General features: G+C 48.8%; 1 protein-coding gene across 1 annotated transcript in view; it reads right to left on the reverse strand.

Annotated features, from left to right (window-relative positions):
• The window catches only part of MYO1F (myosin IF), a 56,921-nt gene that overhangs the window by 30,907 nt on the left and 5,790 nt on the right, over positions 1-20,224 (reverse strand). The window contains exons 2-7 of the mRNA XM_083483664.1: positions 12,960-13,097; positions 7,178-7,267; positions 6,927-7,021; positions 1,351-1,438; positions 686-775; positions 238-369 (exon numbers count right to left, since the gene is read on the reverse strand). Coding sequence (XP_083339790.1) covers positions 238-369; positions 686-775; positions 1,351-1,438; positions 6,927-7,021; positions 7,178-7,267; positions 12,960-13,097 — 633 coding nt within the window. The remainder of the gene's footprint in view (positions 1-237; positions 370-685; positions 776-1,350; positions 1,439-6,926; positions 7,022-7,177; positions 7,268-12,959; positions 13,098-20,224) is intronic.

The raw sequence follows: 20,224 nt of genomic DNA on the forward strand, positions 1-20,224 counted from the left end.
AAAATAGTTGGTCTCTAAGGTGCTACTGGAAGGAATTTTTTTATTTAATTTCTTACCTTACAATAAAATTGCAAGGCTGTCACCACGCTGTACTTCACCTAGCCACCAGTAGGTGGCCATGGCCACTCCAGCATGGTTGCAGAACAGCAGGCAGGCAGGCAAGCAAGCAACAATACATTAGATGTGCTTCTTAGGCAGATACACATGTAGACCCAGTCCTGCTTCGTCAGCTCCTACCTGGTAATAGATATGGAAGTTCCTCTCGCTTTCGTTCTGGCTCACCACACGGGATTTTTCCAGCAGGAAGTTGGAGATCTTCCCTCCATCGGGCTCCCCTCCACGACTGAACTGGATCTCAAAGTACTTCCCCTGGCAGGGCGAGACGGAGACACAGGCTCGTGCTGAATGTTCGCCCTACTCAGAGTAGCCCCACTGAAACCAATGGGCATGAGTCACCAAGGCCCATTTGTTTCAAGTGCTCTCTGAGTAGAACTTAGCAGGAGACAACCCACAGCAGGTTTTTCAGTGTAGGAATCTCAACTAAACCCCCCCCCCCAGCATGTATTTTGGCTGCGTTTGGCCCCCTGCTTTGAGGTCCCCCATCTTGCCCTATTGGCAGCAGCAGCAACCAAAGCTGGAGGCTCCAAGTCTTCGCTCCCCAAACAACGACCCCGCAGAGACTTACGAATCGACTGGAGTTGTTGTTCCGGACAGTCTTGGCATTGCCAAATGCTTCCAGCAGCGGGTTGGACTGGAGAATGATATCTTTAATGTGCTGGAAGGAAGAGAAACCAACATCAGTGGAACTGAGCACGAGAGAGCAAGGCAAAATGGAACTGAGATGTCCTAAACCCTCACAGCATTCCTGAATCTAGTTTCCCCCTCCTTTTGCAGAGTAAATAACTCTGAATTCAACCCAGGATCCTGACCTGGGGAACCCCCAACCTGACCTGTACCAATTCAGGGGCAAGGCGAATGTTCAGTTCAGGTTTTATTATTTATTCGTGTTTCATTAACCTTGCCAGCTGGTGAGCAGAGGGTTCGATCCTGCAGGGCACCGCATCCCCAGCAGCTTCCCTGCAGAGAGCACGCAAGTGAAGGAAGACCTGGCAGCCCCTCTGACCCATCTAAGAGCCCCAGATTGCTCCGGAGACGGCCGGACTTCAGCAGGGGTGATCTAAGGCTGCTTTGAACCTGACTCAACCCACAGCCAGATCCTAAATCGGCCCAAATCAGTTTGTCATCCAGCCAGATGTGGAGCCCAGACCTAGCCCATGGGACAGGAAGCAAGACTTCAGAACTGAAACAAAACACAGAATTCGGATAGGGTCAAAGGGCGAAATGACCTACCTGCACCTTTTCGCCACCTCCGGAAACTTTGGAAATGTACCCCATGATGTATTTGGCGGCCACCGTCTTCCCTGCACCACTCTCGCCGCTGAAAGACACACGTCAAAATGTCAGAAGCTGCCTTGTATACAGAGTCAGACCAACATGGCCTACCTAGTTCAGCATTGTTGACTGCCGTCTGTATCGAGAGACAAGCGTGCTTTTTGGGGTGAAGTCAAACCGCTGCGTGAGCGGCACAGAAATGACCTCCCCGGGGCCCAAGCCTGGTCAGTGTGTCTGGAGGTCCTGGGATGCCCAGAGGGCAAGACCCACCTTCCAGCCTTGCTGGCGTCCAAAGGGAAGCAGAACAAGACCTTTGGCACCATCTTGGCTGCAGGAGTTGCTGGAAGGAGGCATGCAAAGCGCCATCCAACCGCCAGGGCCGTCTTACCCATAGAGGCTAGTGGCGCGGGGCGCCAGGGAAGAGGCGGAGGCTGGAGGTGGCACCTCCTGGCATCAGCTCACCGCCCTTGCCCACCTCTGCCATGCCGCGCTGAAGCAGCGCCGCACCCGGAGCCTCTGCCTGCCATGGCCACCGCGGCACAAAGCGGTCAGCTGAGCTGGGAGGCACCACGTCCAGCCTCTGCCTCTTCCCTGCCGGAGGAGCCGCCCTCTAGCCACTGCCCACATCCTCCAGCCCCACTGGCAGCCCCGTCCTCCCTAAAAAATTATGGGAAACGTAGGGAGCTTTGCACCACGGCGGCGGATATGCTTAAGACGGCCCTGCCTGCCTTAGGGACTTCGCTCTGGATTTGTGTACGGTTCACTCCTGAGCCCTTTCGTCTCCCAAATATATCCCGTAAGGCAGCAGAGATTTGAGACCCCCATTTTCCTTCTCCTAGATAGGAGACAAGCCCCACCGGTCCCTCACTTCTGAAATAAAAAATTTAAGGTCGTATATATATAATAAATGTTCATAAATGTACCAAGCAAACACGTACATAAATATATAAACCGCATGTCTGAAGCAGCACAGGAAAACAGCCCTGGAACCATTTTTTACTCCCAAACTGACCAAATGTTTTCTCTGCAACGTCAAATGGAAAAGCCTCCCCATTGTCTTTTCCTTCACAAATCCTGTCTTAAGGGTATGTCTGTGTATGAATAGGGTGAGCCTGTGACCTGGCTCAGGAACTAGGTATTTGTCATTACAAAAAACTGGCCAGGCTCCCCAGGGTATCCAATCAAGTGACCATTAACAGGTAACCTGCCAGACAGGAGGTAAACAAAGCACTCAGATTTCTGTTGTAGACCGCCCTTTCTGTGATGTAGGTATGATGTATATGGGGGTGGTCTTGGACTCCAGGGCGGGCAATTTAAAATGTCTATATAAGGGCAGGCACACCTGGATTCTAGGTCCTCCTCCTTCTCCTGCGTGTGAGGGGAGCACCCTGTTGCAACAGTTCAATTAAGATCAGGCTTACGAGCTGCTTTCTTTTCAATATTCTCTGGTTGGCCTCTGTTATTTTCTCCGACTGATGGAGAACCTGCAAAGGATTCTGTAAGGGCTCTTGTGTCCCCTATAAGGGAATAAGGGCAGATTTTCGTTTATTACACTTCCCTCTACAGCACGGGCAGAAACCGCCTTCTTGACCATGGGGCCCAGTCTTGGTCTCGTCCATTTTGTCCGCCGGAGTCTGTCTTTACCTGGAGGGGAAGCCCCTAACTTGCTGAGGGTTTGAGACCCACTGGCTCCCCTCAAAGCCCGGGGTTTGGGAAAGCACCAAAGTTAAGGGGACCCCAAGATGCCCTCTTTGCTTATTATGGGAAGCACCCCTTTGCCCCATGCAGTGGCGTAGCGTGGGTTGTCAGCACCCGGGGCAAGGCAAGTAATTTGTGCCCCCTAACCCGTGGATTTTAGCAGGGGGCAGAGAGCTGCGAGTGCGAGCGCGCCCCCCCCAGATGTTGCGGCCGGTGCGGCCGCCCCCCTGCATCCCCCACGCTACGCCACTGGCCCCATGAAACTTGGCTTGCAATGCAAACCGTCTGCTAGAACGCCGCAGACTTCAATGGGGAAGTTGCTCAACATTTTGCAACAAATCTGTTGCAATGATCTCATCAGGGGAAAACAAACAAAACCCCCAAGCCCTAAATTTATACTGTATATATATTTTCCTTTTCCTTTAACAGCAGGCCTCTTCCTAAGTCACTGCAGCCGTGGTAAAAAAACACAACCCCACACCTGCCCCAGGAGTTCTGCTTGAAGGGCAACGGCAGAACTTCTGCTAGAGGAAGAAGTGTGTATGTTTGTATGTTAGTGTCTGCGTAACCTTCGTGCTGAGTTTTGAGTTGCTCAATCATCCCAGATGGTCCACAGATGTTTCATCGGGGGGGGAGCTGAAGTGGTCTCCTGATTGCTGGGTTTCTCTTTCTTGCCATTGGAATGAGACACCCATTTGAATTCGGAGAAGGTTGATAGACTGGGCAGATAAGCTTGTTCTTGGCAGGCAGAACTATGCCACTGAGATGACCATTTATAAAAAAAGAGGCTCAGGCGAGTCGGGAGTCCTCCTTCTATCTGCCAGAGCTGGGATGAGGAAACTGTGGTCCTCCAGTTATCACTCCCAGGTGGCTAATAATCAAAGATGTTGGGCGTTTTGACCCATAAAGCCCTAAACGGCTCAGGGCCGCAATATCTCAAGGACTGCCTCTCTCCATATGAACTGACCCAGACCCTGAGATCATCTTCTGAGGCCCTCCTTTGTGTGCCTCCTCCTCAAGAGGTCCGGAGGGTGGCAACACAAGAACAGGGCCTCTTCTGTGGTGGCTCCTCAATTGTGGGAAGCTCTCCCCAGGAAGGTTCACCTGGCGCCTTCATTATACACAGATGTTCCCTGAGCTAAGAAGAAGCAAAATCTACGGCATGCAAGAGACGGAGAATGCATTTATTCAAGAACAGGGAATGCCTCTTTTAAGAACAGCGATAGGGAAATCTGCCCCTTGTCTAGGTATCACTGGAGGAATGCATTTCTTCAGAAGAGGTCTCACTACTGAGCCTATTATAATGCCTATTATTATTATTATTATTATTATTATTATTATTATTATTATTATTATTATTATTATCATACCACCCTATACCTGCAGGTCTCAGGGCAGTTCATAAGATAAAAACACAAAATAAAAACACAAAATACATAATGAAAATAAAAACACAGACAACCCAATAACCTCCCTCTTCCCCAACACATTTTAAAAGGGCATCAGATGTCAATCAGCCCAAGGCCTGATCAAAGAGGAACGTTTTGCCTGGCGCCTAAAAATAAATAATGAAGGCGCCAGGTGGGCATCCCTTGGGAGAACATTCCACAAACGGGGAGCCACCACAGAAAAGGCCCTGTTCTTGTGTTGCCACCCTCTGGACCTTACATGGAGAAAGCACACGAAAAAGGGCCTCAGAGGATGATCTCAGGGTCCGGGTCGGTTTATATGGAGAGAGGCAGTCCTGGAGGGATTGCAATCCTGAGCTGTTTAAGGCTTTAGAGCAGGAGTCAGCAAACCTTTTCAGCCACCGTCCCTCAGACCTTGTGGTGGGCTGAACTATATTTTTTTGGGGAGGAAATGAATGAATTCCTATGCCCCACAAACAACCCAGAGATGCATTTTAAATAGCACATTCTACTCATGTAAAAACACGCTGATTCCTGGACCACCCACGGGCTGGTTTTTGAAGGCGATTGGGCTGGAACTGGCCCCCGGGCTTTAGGTTGCCTACCCATGCTTTAGAGGACAAAAACAGAGGGCCTGGAAACTGATTGGCGGTTGGACCAGAATATTCTCAACCAGGGAAGCCCTGATGCATCCAGGTTTCACCCTCGTGACAACCCCAAACCTGGGAGAGGCCGTGACGCGGGGCAAGGGACCGAGTGGGGATTAAACCCCACGGTCTCTCTACCTTGCCAGGACATCAGGCTTCCCAGCTGCCAAGCACCCGGATCATGATTCAATATATAATGATTTATATACAGTGGACGCTCGGGTTGCGAACGTGATCCATGTGGGAAGGACATTTGCAACCCGCAGCGCCACATATGCACATGCGCGGGTCGCGATTCGGTGCTTCTGCGCATGTGCAAAGCGCGATTTAGCACTTCAGTGCATGACAAAGCGCCGAAACCTGGAAGTAACCCGTTCCGGTACAGTCATACCTCATGTTACGTCCGCTTCATGTTATGTTCTTTCAAGTTACATCTGCGCATGCGCAGGAGTGCTAAATGCCATAACGCGCATGTGCAGAAGCGGCAAATCGCAACCCACGTGTGCGCAGACGCACCGCTGCAGGTTGCGTTCTTTTCATGTTGCAGACCGGTCTCCGGACCGGATCCCGTTCGCAACCAGAGGTACCACTGTACTTCCGGGTTTGGCGCGATGCGCAACCCGAAATCGCACAACCCGAAGCGTCTGTAACCTGAGGTACCACTGTATTTCAAAAGAGCTTAACACAACTTTTTCCAATTAACCATCAATTCACTTTGGACTTCCCCTCTGCCCTCCTCCACGCTTTCCCTAATTTTCCAAATAATGTTGCCTGTTACACTCCTTCTGTGCCTTCTCTTCTCCACAATATTTTCAAATACAGGTTTTACTCTAAGGCTACTTGCGCCTCAACACATTTTACAGTATTTTTTAAAATGATGGCATATGCTGAAATGGCAAAGCTACCTGGAAGACTTAGAGAGAAGGACAACAGAGACTTAAAAAAAGACTGGGAGCCGTTTATGTTGTATTTACAGAAGCATTGTAAAGAAGTGGACTCACTAGCAGGGTTTGAGCCGACACTTAGAACAAAACAAACATAGAGATCAAGATGTAATAACGGGGAAATAACAAAGTGTAAGAGGCAAATTGAAAACAGTTATGGTGTAAAAATGCTAAGAATATCGCAATATTCAGCTTAAAGAATGCAATATTAAGGTTTAATATTGCGGGACTTGACATCTTTCCGCAGGGCCTGCAAGACGGAGCTGTTCCACCTGGCCTTTGGTTTGGACTCAGTCTGACTCTTATGTTTCCCTCCCCTTATGGTCTTGATCTATGGGCTGCTTTTAAAATGAGGCTGCATTTTAAATTGCATTTTAACCTGTATTTTAAATTGGTTTTTTCCTTTTCCTATTATGTTTTTACTGTGATTTTACTGGTATTAGCCGCCCTGAGCCTGGCTCTGGCTGGGGAGGGCGGGGTAGAACTAAAATTTATTTATAACAATAATAATAAATCAAGCAGTAGAAGTTAATGTGTAAAGAACCAGAAGAGGAAGTTGAGGGAAGTTGGAGTGTCTGTGTTGGGAATTGTATTTCTTCTTCTTCTTGACATAATGTTATTGTGATGAATATAAAATTGTAAAACTTAATATATTTTTTTTTAAAAAAGCAATATTTTTTAAAAATAACCAACCGACCTTTTCCAGTGCTCCTTCAATCCTGCCTCCTAATTTCACTAGTTGGACTTGCCCATTTGGCAGGTTCTGTCAATTTCAGCCGCCAGTCCTCTTTAGCATGGATAGTGATTCCATCCTGTGTTACCCTCCATTTCCTTACCTGATGATGACGCACTGGTTCTCTCCGTCGATGAGCATGTTTCGGTACATGTTGTCGGTCAAGGCGTAGATGTGGGGCGGGTTTTCGTACTGCGCCTAGGACAGAACACCAGAGAGGCGTGAATCCGGGGCTCCTGCTGTTGCCAGACCCGTGTCAGAGGGCAGGGAGGGGCTCGGCCACCTTAAGAAATTGGAGTGCCCACTGGTGGTCCCCCAACCCGTTCTCCCAGCCCCCCAACTCCAGGGCCTTACTGCTCCTTGGTAGAGTTCCACTTCCCGGTCCGTGAAATAGGGCATTTGCTTAAAGGGGTTGACAGAGATGAGGACGGGTCCAATATAGGTCTGAGAATCATCTGTTAAGGAATAATCTGTCTGTCTGAATATATTTTCTCTTTCTCTCTATAGGTAACCTATAGAGAAATATCAACAACCTCAGATATGCAGATGACACAACCTTGATGGCAGAAAGTGAGGAGGAATTAAAGAACCTTTCAATGAGGGTGAAAGAGGAGAGCGCAAAATATGGTCTGAAGCTCAACATCAAAAAAATGAAGATCCTGGCCACTGGTCCCATCACCTCCTGGCAAATAGAAGGGGAAGAAATGGAGGCAGTGAGAGATTTTACTTTCTTGGGCTCCATGATCACTGCAGATGGTGACAGCAGCCACAAAATTAAAAGACACCTGCTTCTTGGGAGAAAAGCATTGACAAACCTAGACAGCATCTTAAAAAGCAGAGACATCACCTTGCCAACAAAGGTCCGTATAGTTAAAGCCATGGTTTTCCCAGTAGTGATGTATGGAAGTGAGAGCTGGACCATCAAGAAGGCGGATCGCCGAAGAATGGATGCTTTTGAATTATGGTGCTGGAGGAGACTCTTGAGAGTCCCATGGACTGCAAGAAGATCAAACCTCTCCATTCTGAAGGAAACCAGCCCTGAGTGCTCACTGGAAGGACAGATCCTGAAGCAGAGGCTCCAAGACTTTGGCCACCTCATGAGAAGAGAAGACTCCCTGGAAAAGACCCTGATGTTGGGAAAGATGGAGGGCACAAGAAGGGGACGACAGAGGACGAGATGGTGGGACAGGGTTCTCGAAGCTACCAGCATGAGTTTGACCAAACTGTGGGAGGCAATGGAAGACAGGAGGGCCTGGCGTGCTCTGGTCCAGGGGGTCACAAAGAGGCGGACACGACTAAATGACTAAACAACAACATAGGTAACCTTGGCTGAAATGCACCTCCCCATCCCAGCTTCAGAAGCCAGCATTCAAGCATGGACCTAAAACCTGGGGAAGATGTGGCTTTCTCGTTTTCTCTGGCTAGGGAGGGTAGGACTCGAACCTGTGGCTTCAGGTTACAAGTGTAATAAACGAAAATCTGCCCTTATTCCCTTATGGGGTACACAAGAGCCCTTATAGAGTCCTTTGCAGGTTCTCCATCGGTCGGAGAAAATAACAGAGGCCAAGCAGAGAATATTGAGAAGCAAAGCAGCTAGTAAGCCTGATCTTTATTGAACTGTTGCAACAGGGTGCCCCCCTCTCACGCAGGAAAGGAGGAGGACCCAGAACCCAGGTGTGCCTACCCTTATATAGACATTTTAAATTGCCCGCCCTGGAGTCCAAGACCACCCCCAGAAACTTCATACCTACATCACAGAAATCTGAGTGTGTTGTTTAACGCTTGTCTGGCAGGTTACCTGTTAACGCTCACTTGATTGGATACCCTGGGGAGCCTGGCCAGTCTTTTGCAATGATAAATACTTAGTTCCTGAGCCAGGTCACAGGCTCACCCTGTTCATACACAGACATACCCTTTAAGACAGGATTTGTGAAGGAAAAGACAATGGGGAGGCTTTTCCATTTTCCTTCGACCTTGCAGAGAAATATTTGAGGTCAATTTGGGAGGGACAAAATGGTTTCAGGACTTTTTCTGTGGGGTTTCAGACATGTGGTTTATATATGCAGTTATATATATATAACCTTAAATTTTTTATTTCACAAGAAAAGCGATTCCGACTCAAAATTAGGAAGAACATTCTGACAGCAAGAGCTGTTCGGCCATGGGATGGAAGGTGGCAGAGTCTCCTTCTTGGGACGTTTATAAGCAGAGGCTGGGTGGTCCTCTGTCAGGGATGCTTTATCTGTGACTCACGCCTTGCGGGGGGTTGGACTAGATGACCATTGGAATCCCTTCCAACTTTACGACTGTATGATTCTATGAAATCAGAAGCCGGGGTGGCTTCTGTAAATCCGGGACCATTCCTGGAAAATCAGGACACTGGGTGGGTTGATCCTTGCTGAATTCTGTAGGACACTGACAAACTGGAACGTGTCCAGAGGAGGGCAACCAAAATGGTCAAAGGCCTGGAAACGATGCCTTATGAGGAACGGCTAAGGGAGCCGGGCATGTTTAGCCTGGAGAAGAGAAGGTTAAGGGGTGATATGATAGCCATGTTCAAATATATAAAAGGAGGTCACATAGAGGAGGGAGAAAGGTTGTTTTCTGCTGCTCCAGAGAAGCGGACACGGAGCAATGGATCCAAACTACAAGAAAGAAGATTCCACCTAAACATTAGGAAGAACTTCCTGACAGTAAGAGCTGTTTGACAGTGGAATTTGCTGCCAAGGAGTGTGGTGGAGTCTCCTACTTTGGAGGTCTTTAAGCAGAGGCTTGACAACCATATGTCAGGAGTGCTCTGATGGTGTTTCCTGCTTGGCAGGGGGTTGGATTCGATGGCCCTTGGGGTCTCTTCCAACTCTAGGATTCTAGGATTCTACGATTCTAAGAAGCAGCACCGGGACTAAGGAAGAGGAAGGTGACAGCTCCCAGGTTGGTTGTAAATAGCACAGCAAGCAGGTGAGGGCCGGGTGATGGCTGACCGAGGCGAGAGGGGCAGTGCCCCATGGACCCCGAGGTGCCATGGCATGTACAGCTGGCCCTATGCCTGCAAACTCGGTCGCCCTGCAAGCTAGAACCAGCCAGCCGTTCTCTCTGGCGCCATCTACTGTTGGGCTCCCGGGCTCCCACCCTCCCAGCAACCGCCACCACCAATTGCACTTGCAGCGTCGAGAGGCAGTGTCTGTGATTCTGCTCTGCATGGTCCCTAAGCATCCGAGGCGGACCCAGGTTCGGATCCAGCCCTCAGGGGGCGAACCTGACCTTTGAGCATCACCCTGGGCACCTGACTTATGTGGGTTGTGGCGATTCTGGATGACTCAGGCCACAGTACGGAAGTCCTTTTCACAACGGCTGCTGTGGGCGGCGCTATTTTTAAGCAGGAAGATGAAAGCGAGACAACTTTTCAGTTTCGGTGTGTGCGCGTTTATCCCACATAGCTAAAGAGTCCCGTGACTTTGACTAAGCCCATCTCCATCTCTCTGGCATGCTAATTCTTAGAACTTCTGTGGACCTTCAGATTACAGTGGTACTTCGGGTTAAGAACTTAATTCGTTCTGGAGGTCCGTTCTTAACCTGAAACTGTTCTTAACCTGAAGCACCACTTTAGCTAATGGGGCCTCCCGCTGCTGCTGTGCAATTTCTGTTCTCATCCTGAAGCAAAGTTCTTAACCCGAGGTACTATTTCTGGGTTAGCGGAGTCACTTCTCAGAGCAGCACCATGGGATTTCACAGAACTGTGGAGTTGGAAGGGACCCCCGGGGGTCATCGAGTCCAACCCCCCCGCAATGCAGGAACTCACACTGGGAAAAGAGTCCCTCAATGGGAGCATCAAAATTTTTGGGAAATGGGCAGAGAAATGGGCTTGTGGAGCAAAGAGGAGGCTTTCAGAGCTCTGCCGGGACTGCCAAATTTGGAGAGGATGACGGGAGAGGAAGAGCAGGGGGAGGAACGTACTTGGCCACAAACCACAGGGACATCTGAACGGAAGTGACACAGGGGGACAGCAGCACAGGCAAGAGCAAAACTATAAATTTAAGAAGGATGTAGACAAAGGCTGCCTTGGAAATAACCTTCAAAGTCAACAGGTTACTTCCAAAGGTACCCAAACAGAGGAGAAAGGCAGCCATCTGCAGGCCCAGGTCCACTTGATATGCCCGGACCTGTCCAACATAAAAAAATTCTTACTGATAACAAACGGGCTACTTCTGACCCTCGTGGAAAATTCTACACCTCAAGAAAGAGACATATAGAGGCAAAAATGAACAACCTCCCCGAAGCAGCTGATATAAATCATCCAGTACTCCAGTGTTTCCCAACCGGTGTTCCGCGGCACACTACTGTGCCGTGAGACATCGGCTGGTGTGCCGTGGGAGGGAGGCGGGCGAGAGGCGGCGGCGGCGAGGATCCGGCGGGGGTGGGGGGAGCGGGGGCCGTCGCGCGCAACCGAACTCACTTGGCGCGCTGCCGGCTTGTCCTCCTTCAACCCGGGTCGGGCCAGGCCTGCTCACGTCCCCGGATCCCCTAGCAGCAGCCGCACGCTCTCCAAAAGCGCAACGCTGCGCGCAACCGCTCGGCCAGCTGGTGCTCTGCGACTCCGCCCTTTCCCCTCCCAGCGCCGGAGGGTTCGCGCGACCGCAGCTGTTCCCTTTCGCAGCGCGCGGGAAACAATTCCAGGCCAATTGCCTTGTGCCGAAAAGCACCGCCTCTCCTTCTCCAGCTCAGGCCCGGGCCGCCGGCTCCCCGAATGACGTCACGGGGGCGGGGCTTTAATGGTGGTGTGCCGCGAGATTTTTTTCCGGTAAACAGGTGTGCCGTTGCCCAAAAACGTTTGGGAAACACTGCAGTACTCAGTAAGAAATCACAAAGACAAAAACCTAAGCAAAGAAGAAAAGCAAAAATATCAAAACACTAAGGAAGTCAAAGATAACCTACTGTGTCTGCAAAAAACAATGGCAGACACTTTACAACCTAATCTCATCATCCTCTATACCTGGCTTCAACAAATCCACCGCAGTAAAGAAAAAGGCAAAGTACGTAGGAACAATCAAGGCAAAGCCCCAGTCTATATCTGAGAAGGAAACCTCAAACCAGAGCTCTGAAAGAAACACAACAATGGAAGTAACTTCCCGGAACCCTGGAAGGATACCAATGGGCAACACAGGTAGTAGAGAGGTGGTGACCCATAATATCAATGGGAACATACTACAGGTCCGGCAAGTTTCGAGCCAGAAAAAAGGCTGGAGCTTGTTATTAATTCCCCCGAAACTTGTACTCACCAACTACCCAAAACCGATAGATTGCATAGAGCATCTCTTGAACATCTTAAATGACATACTGCCAGGTGTAGTAAAGCCAAGTGATATTGTTTCTATAGAGTATTTATACTATGATGGTCACTCGGTACGAGGAATGATCACCTTCCATGATCAAAATCTGGCCAAACTTATCCACAGAGCAAGACAACTACTCACAAAGGAAAGGATAGAAATACTAAGATTCTTCGAAAATAGGGTACCAAAGACCTCCCTCTTTGAGGCCAAGGGCGATCAGCCAATGGCAAATGAGGATCAGAAAAAGGATGTTGACAAGCTGGAAGGTGTGCAGAGGAGGAGACCGAGATAATCAGGGGTCTGGAAACCAGACCTGATGAGGAACGGTTGAAGGAGCTGGAAAAGAGGAGGCTGAGAGGAGATATGGGAGCCACCTTCAAATATCTGAAGGGCTGTCACATGCAAGAGGGAGCAAGCTTGATTTCTCCTGCTCTGGACAGCAGGACTCGAACCCATGACTTCCAGTGACAAAGAAAGGCGATTGTGACTAAACATCACGTAGAACTTTCTGACTGTAAGAGGTGTTCGACCGTGGGATGGAAAGTGGCGGACTCGCCTTCCTTGGAGGTTTTGAAGCAGAGGTCGGGTGGCCTTCTGTCATGGATGCTTCAACTGCATTGCAGGGGGCTGGACTGGATGACCTCTGGGGGTCCCTCACAACCCAACAATTCTATGATTCTAATTCACTGCCCGAAATGAAAACCTGGATCAGTCAGATGCCCCGACTCTGATCACGGCGGGCGCAGGTGGCACCAACGGCTAGAAGGGAACGCAAGAAAGAACGACGGAAAGGACGAGAAGGATACGAAGATATAGTCATCCATGAACCGCTTCTTGAGATTTTCGACGATGGCGTCTTCGTTGATCTTGCTGAGGAGGACCATGTCGTCCACTCCGCTCTGCTTGACATTGTGGCTTTGCCAATGGAACCGCTCTTTGCTGCCCTGGAAAGATTTGAGAGAGAGAGAGAAGAAAGCGGAGTCAGGCCGGCAGAAGTGGATCAGGAGTTCAGATGGATGGATCTGTCCATTTACGCTTTCATTAAGCCTCTGATTCCACCCCGCCCCCCAGTTTCAACTATTTTGTTATTTATTACCATGGAATCGTCGAATTGTGGAGTTGGAAGGGGACCCCTGAAGGTCATCCATCCCAACCCCCCGCAATGCAGGAATCTCCACTGAAGCATCCAGGACAGATAATAACGCCATCCAACCTCTGCTTAAAAACCTCTAACCCTTAAAAAAACCCTTCACTGGAAGACCACAGGGCGGTCCGCAACACAAAAATGCAAAACGAAAACACAAAATAAGCAAAAACAAAACAAGAGCAAAGCAACAACCCCCCCTCCCACAAACACAGACCCCACCCCCAATATTCCTCAGGTGAAAATAAGGGCATTTCTCACTCCCATCAAGTGGCCCCCCCATTTTTGGCACACAACCCCGCCCCCCGGCAGAGGATTTCCACCACTTCACCAACGGGACACACAAAGCCTGAGAAAACTCCTTAACCCCTTGCAGCTGCCATAGGGCCATTCTGGGATACAGCACAAGATATTATGGGCTGTCCTGTGAATCTGCTGGATGAAAGAGCAGAAGAACGTTCCCTCGGGAGAGTGAGGAAAATTCCCAGGGATGATTCACACCCTGGCCGGCACTTTCTTGATCTCTGTTAAGTTGTGGGTGAACATATCAGACGACACAGCGATTCTTCAAACAGCTCTTGTTTATTCACAGGCCAGAACAGAACTGAACTGAAAGGTTCAGTCAGCCTGCTTATATATAGAGCTCCAGTACAACGTTACTGTAACAATTTTCTAAAACTATCCAATCAGTGAACGTCACTTTCGATCCCTTATTTGCATAACTATCTACAGTATCCCCCTGCTGGCCCAGGGTGAGAACTTCAGTACATAACACTCTCCTGCCCTCGGGCAGAAGATATAGAAGCACGATGAGTCGCACCAACAGGGTAAAGAACAGCTTCTATCCGTAAAAGATCACAACAGGGCAACGGACTTTTGGGTTTGGTGTGCGTGCGTCAGTAAACGAGGGGAATTAAGACTAAGAGAGCTGAGTGGGGGTGCTCTGTAATCTCACTGTAGACAAGTTGTACAAGTGACAATAAAGTATTTCAATTTCAATAAATCAGAAGCTGGAGAGGCTTTTGTAATTCCAGACAGTCTGCAGACCGCCTGAGTGTCCCAACTTTTCCAGGGACAACCCCGGATTTACAGAAGCCGTCACGGTTTCCGATTTGATAACGGAACGCCCCGCTTTTCCTTGGGGTGTCCCTATTTTCATCGGAGAAATGTTGGGGCATAGGTAACCAAACCACCTTTGGAAGACATCGGGAGGCAGCCCTGCAGAGGGACGTTTTTTAAATGTTTTACAGTGGTACCTCAAGTTACAAATGCCTCAGGTTACAAACGCTTCAGGTTACAAACTCCACTAACCTGGAAGAGTTACCTCAAGTTGAGAACTTTGCCCCAGAATGAGAATGGAAATCGTGTGCCAGCGGCGCAGCAAAAGCACACCTCTAGTTAAGAACGGACCTCCGGAACGAATTAAGTTCGTAACTAGAGGTACCACTGTATTATGTTTTTATATATATTGGAAGCTGCCCAGAGTGGCTGGGGCAACCCAGTCAGATGGGTAAGTATTATTATTATTATTATTATTGTTGTTGTTGTTGAACAGGATGTCTCTATTTTCATCGGGAAAATGTTGGAAGGTATGTACAGTCCCTTACCCCACCAAAATTCCACCTTGCCCAAATCTTGCAGGATAAGGATACCCATACGACCCTGAAAGTGGCTAGGTTCCTGGTCGCTGTCCTTACCCAAAAGCGTTGCCAAGGAGCACCACAAGCTAATTAAGGCGTAGTATGCCATTCCATCTTATAGTATTTTGTTATAGTAGTGTTTTAGCGGCTGTTTTTCCCCACGTGCACAAGCTGTTATTTATGTCTTGTTTTTATCTGTATGGGCCTATGGCCGTAATAAATAATAATAATAATAATAATAATAATAATAATAATAATAATTATTATTATTATTATGTACAGTCCCTGGAACACCAGGACGCTTGGAGAGTATGCAAACACAGCAAAAAGGCCCTGGATAGTTTTACCAGCCAAAGGCCTGGTTATAGAGGAATGTTTTTGCCTGGCGCTGAAATATACAACAGCCGCTCGGGTTGCGAATGTGATCCGTGCGGAATGCACGTTTGCAACCCGCAGCATTCGCAACCTACAACTGCGCATGTGCAGGTTGCGATTTGGCACCTCTGCGCATGCGCAAAGAGCGATTTAGCTCTTCTGCGCATGCGCGATTGCCAAAACCCAGAAGTAACCTATTCCAGTACTTCAGGGTTTCAGCAGACTGCAACCCGAAAAAACACAACCTGAAGCGGACGCAACATGAGGTATGACTGTGTGCCATGGGGGAGAGCATTCCAGCAACGGGGAGCCAACGCAGAAAAGGCCCTGTTCTCGTGTTGTCATCCTCCAGACCTCATGGGGAGGAGGCACAGAAAGAAGGGCCTCAGAGGATGATCTCAGAGTCCGGGGCAGTTTATTTGGGGAGAGGCGGTCCTGGAGGTATTGCTCCGTGCAGTGGGCTCATTCCTCAACACGCATCTCTTGATCCTCCATTCAGCCAAGCAAAAATTACAGTCAGAGTTGAAGGGCACATTCTGCAGAGGCAAAAACGCTCTCCAGGAGGGCGTGCAGAGCCAATGAGGGCCATGGGTTGGGACAAGGCTTGCGGGGAGTTATGAGGGCCAGGCAGAGAGGTCCCAGGGGCCGCATTCGGTGTCTTCTCCACCCCCCACTGTAGTCACCGACAGAAGTATTTCCGAAGGGGAAGTTTTAACTGCTCTTACATGCAGCTGATTGCTTAAGAGGTGGTTTAGCTGCAGTGGGGCAATTTTGGAGATCTTGGCCTGTCGAGTCGTTTTGGTCCTTTTAAGATCGAGGGCTGAGATCCGACAAAGTCAGGCTCAGAACAGACCCCCTGGCTTCAATGGAACGAGGCAGGCCTGAAGATTTCAACAATCTATTAATAAATTAATAAATAAACAAACATTGCCCCCCTTGCCTATTTAAGAATGTATTGTTGCTGGGCTGAAAATAAGATGGAGAACTTCCAGGGACAGGCTGGGACCAGAGAATTCGGGACTATTCGGGAGGGAGGCAGGAAGAATTCACCTCGACCTCCTACAGGATTCCCAAAACACAGCTACCCTCTGAAATCTGGGCATCTCTGAGTTTTAGGACCCAGTTCTCCAGCCTCTCCCCTTCTGCAAATGTGTTCAGCAATATGCATTGGGTTTTGGGGGGGGTCAGTCTGAATGATGTCCCGGGTCCCTTCCAGTTCTTGAGATCCTATAACTGTTTTGGGTGGGATGCACAAATTTCTGTTTAGGTAGAAATCTGTGATGTAGGTATGATGTATCTGGGGGGTGGTCTTAGGTTACACCCCTTCTGTGATGTAGGTATGATGTTTCTGGGGGGTGGTCTTGATCTACAGGGTGGCAAAGTCTTTATAAGGCCTTGCGCGCCATTTTTCTGGGTTCCTCCTCCTTTCTTGCAAGTGAGGGGAGCGCCCTGTTGCAATAAATCAATAAAGATCAAGCTTACTAGCTGCTTTGCTTCTCAATATTCTCTCCTACTGTAGGCTGAGCTCAAGGCAGCACTACCAATAGGGAACCTATGTAAGGACTCTATATGGGCCCTTGGATACCCTATAAGGGAAAAGGGCAACTTTTGTTTACAGCACACGAGAGCAAGCTCTTTGGCTTTTATCCCTCTGCAGGACTTTTCTGATTTCCATATATGCCTTGGGGAGGGTGAGGGGACGGAATGCACATAGGCCAATTTGCTGATGTTTAGGGATTTTTATAGAAAAAATAATTTGCAAATGGGTGAGGAAATGCGGTGGGGTTGAGATGAAGAAAAAACAGGAAGCCAAGAGAAAGCGAAGTGAGGGCAGACCACCACAGATGGGGAGGGATTTCTGGAGATCCTCAGATCTGGCTGCTAAACTCAAAGGCCTCTCCTGCCTTCACTGAAACCCTCGTCTGCCCCCAAGGAATTTATTTTGGACGTAGTGGTTTTTGATTTATTGTGGATTGCTAACTTGTTGATTAACCTCACTTGCAGATATTGGAAATGTCAGAATATTATACGTTCAGGAACTGATGAGCGGCTAGCCAATGCTTCAGGATAATAAACAACAACAAAATATTGCAGTAAGGTGAATTGCAAGGAATGTGAATTAGATATAACTGGGAAACCAATGCAGCAACAAGAGGAAACGATGGACACATCGAGAACGGAACCAATTTTTGGAAAAGCTGTATGGAAATTGCTTTCATTTGTGGTTGATGTTCAATTTGGCAAAAAAAAAAGGGGGGGCAGGGGAGAAACCATAGTCTGCCCCTTTCTTGGTGTGGTCACTGTTTGCAAAAGCACCCGGCATCCTCCAGATCGTATGCAGAACACTCTTCCTCTGTGGTTTGGTTGCTGCGGCTTGGAGAGCTTCGGTTTAAAGGAAAGGGGAACTGAGGTAGCTGTGTTGTGAGTGTGTTTGTGTGTGTTGTGAAACCTGTCTCTGCGTTTCCCAGGACATGGTTTCGAAAAGGCGGCCAGAGAGAATGGGGCCGACAATCAGCCCCAAAGCAGTGAGTCCCCCCCCCCCCCAAAATGGCATGTCCTGTGGATCGCTAGGTCAGCGGAGGGTGTCTCCCGCTGCAACTCTGTATGAGTCTCCGTTCCAGGCCTGGTCTCCTCTAAATCAGCAAGCGCCCCACCCCGGGCAAGACCGCCGCCACCCATGGGTTTCCTGTGTCGCATGCAAACTTCAGAGGCAGCAAGGAGGCACACTTCCTGTGGTTAAAGTTAGAGGAGCGATCAAGGGCCTAGTCCTCAGTGAGGTGGCAAACCCGACTCTGGGGAGTGCCGCTTCAGAGTGTTGCAGGAATTTATGTATAGGTTGGGAGGGGGTTGCCCCTCCAGCAGATATCAGGCACATGCAGCCCACTACCAAAACCAGCACAATCGCTTTTGTGACTTTTGTGAGTTGTCCCCACAAAACACTACATCACAGTTTCTTCCTATCTATTCAAAGGGCCTTTGCTGCACGATACCAAATGTAAGAATCCACTGATAAATGTATCTCTGTACTGGCTCACAGGAAAAACTTCGGAAATTCATACAGACACGTGAGCTCAGCTCCTCAGCAGCCCCTCTGCCCGAGTGATAATCCCTGCCATCCTGATACCTGAGTGCCAGACAGGTAGCCATTCCAGAAATAGCAAACCCAGATGAAGACAAAAGGGTGTGATTAACTTGGCTGGGAAACAGGGAAATGTAAATATCTTTTTTGTTACACTTGATGGGTGTTTGGTGGAGGGCAAGAGGAACCATGGGGCAGGGTCCAGGATGCTCAGATTCCTGCCACTAGACCTCCCCTTTCATGATGTAACCATGATGTATTAGTGATACAGTTTGGAGGGTGTAACATGGGGGATCAGCAGCTAATAAAAGTTTGGGGGCTCTTTTGTTCGGGGCTTCCATCTTGTTCCACCTTGTGGCAGGTGGGAGTCCTGTCCCGACAGTCTTCAATCAAGACCAAGCCGACTGGCTGCTGTTTTGCTCTGGTATTCCTGGCTGGTGTCCTTGTTTTTTGTCCAAGGGAATCCTCAGATTTCTCCATTAACAAGAGGAAGAACCTCCAAGTGTCCCTGTTTTCCAGGGACAGTCGTGCACTTACAGAAGCCGTTCCAATTTCTGATCTGATCCTGGAATGTCCAGCTTTTGCTTAGGACGTCCCAGTAAACATCGGAAATATCTGGCAGTGCATTCTTGAGCCTGTGACGGAGGGAGGTGGATAAAACTAAAGTTGGCATCCAAACCTCTGACCCTCACAGAACCATAGAGTTGGACGGGGTCCCAGGGGTCATCTGACATCCAGGGATCTTTTGCCCATTGTCGAACCCACAACCCTGAGAGTCTCATGCTCTACTGACTGAGTAGTAGGTAGCTCATAACAGCTGCATTGATTTATCTATTCATGTTTAGTTTTAATGTATTAATGATTATTCTGGGCAACTTACAAACATTGCCTTCCGGGATGGGCGGGGCCAGAGGGAAAAGTGGGCGGAGCAAACAGAAACATTACAAGAATGTTTTAGCAGGTGCCAAAAAAGGGACAGACACCTGTTGTCAATAGGCGGGGAGTTCCAAAGATCGATTTCTTACAAATGAGGAATTGGTATTATGTGGCAGCTGTTGACAGGCCCAGTTCTGCAGATAGAAGAGGTCAAGGGGGCGCGTATAGGGTATGGCAATCCCACAGGTTAGGGGTGGCTTAGTTTTAGGGATGGACATGATCAATATTTCTTTCTCTGAGTTTCTTATCTGCCCAGATTTAAGTCCTCCACCTTTCTGCATCAATGTGGATCCTCGTGAAAATACCTGTGCAAATTCACCAGAGCTTTAGTTTCAATTTCTCCAAATATGCACGTTTTCTGTAAGCCATTTTCCCCATGCTATTTCCACTATTATAGATATCTGTGTGCACATCCGTAATTATACAGATTTTGGGAGCTGGATCACCGCATCGCAAAATTCAGAAATGTGCAAATTTCGAAAGATCGCTGCAAATTTCGGTCTTGCAAAGTGTAGGTCTGCGTTAAGCGAACCAAATTCCTCCTCTTCCTCTTTCCTCCTTTGAGTGCCGTGCTCTTTTCAGTCCTCATTTAAAAATACACACATTTAAAAATACGAGTGCGAGAAGAGAAGCTGGATCGGGCCCCCAAAAGGAAGCCCATAAGCAAGAGTGAGTTACGCAGCTTCCTAAAGTAACCTCGCCAGATGATGTTTCCCCCCACCTACCCTCCCGCACTGATGGGTCTCTATACTCCTCTTCTGACCTCTCCATTCTGTTTTCACACCTCCCACCACTGTCACTTTTCTTCCAGCCTCTCATACTGTCCACACCCCATGCTGTTAAGCTATTATGGGATTGTTTTGGTGTTTCTGGCCCCTCCCACACACCCCCTTAAGA

Source organism: Podarcis liolepis (genome assembly GCF_965112155.1).
Source record: "Podarcis liolepis genome assembly, chromosome: 18".
Classification (NCBI taxonomy): domain Eukaryota; kingdom Metazoa; phylum Chordata; class Lepidosauria; order Squamata; family Lacertidae; genus Podarcis; species Podarcis liolepis.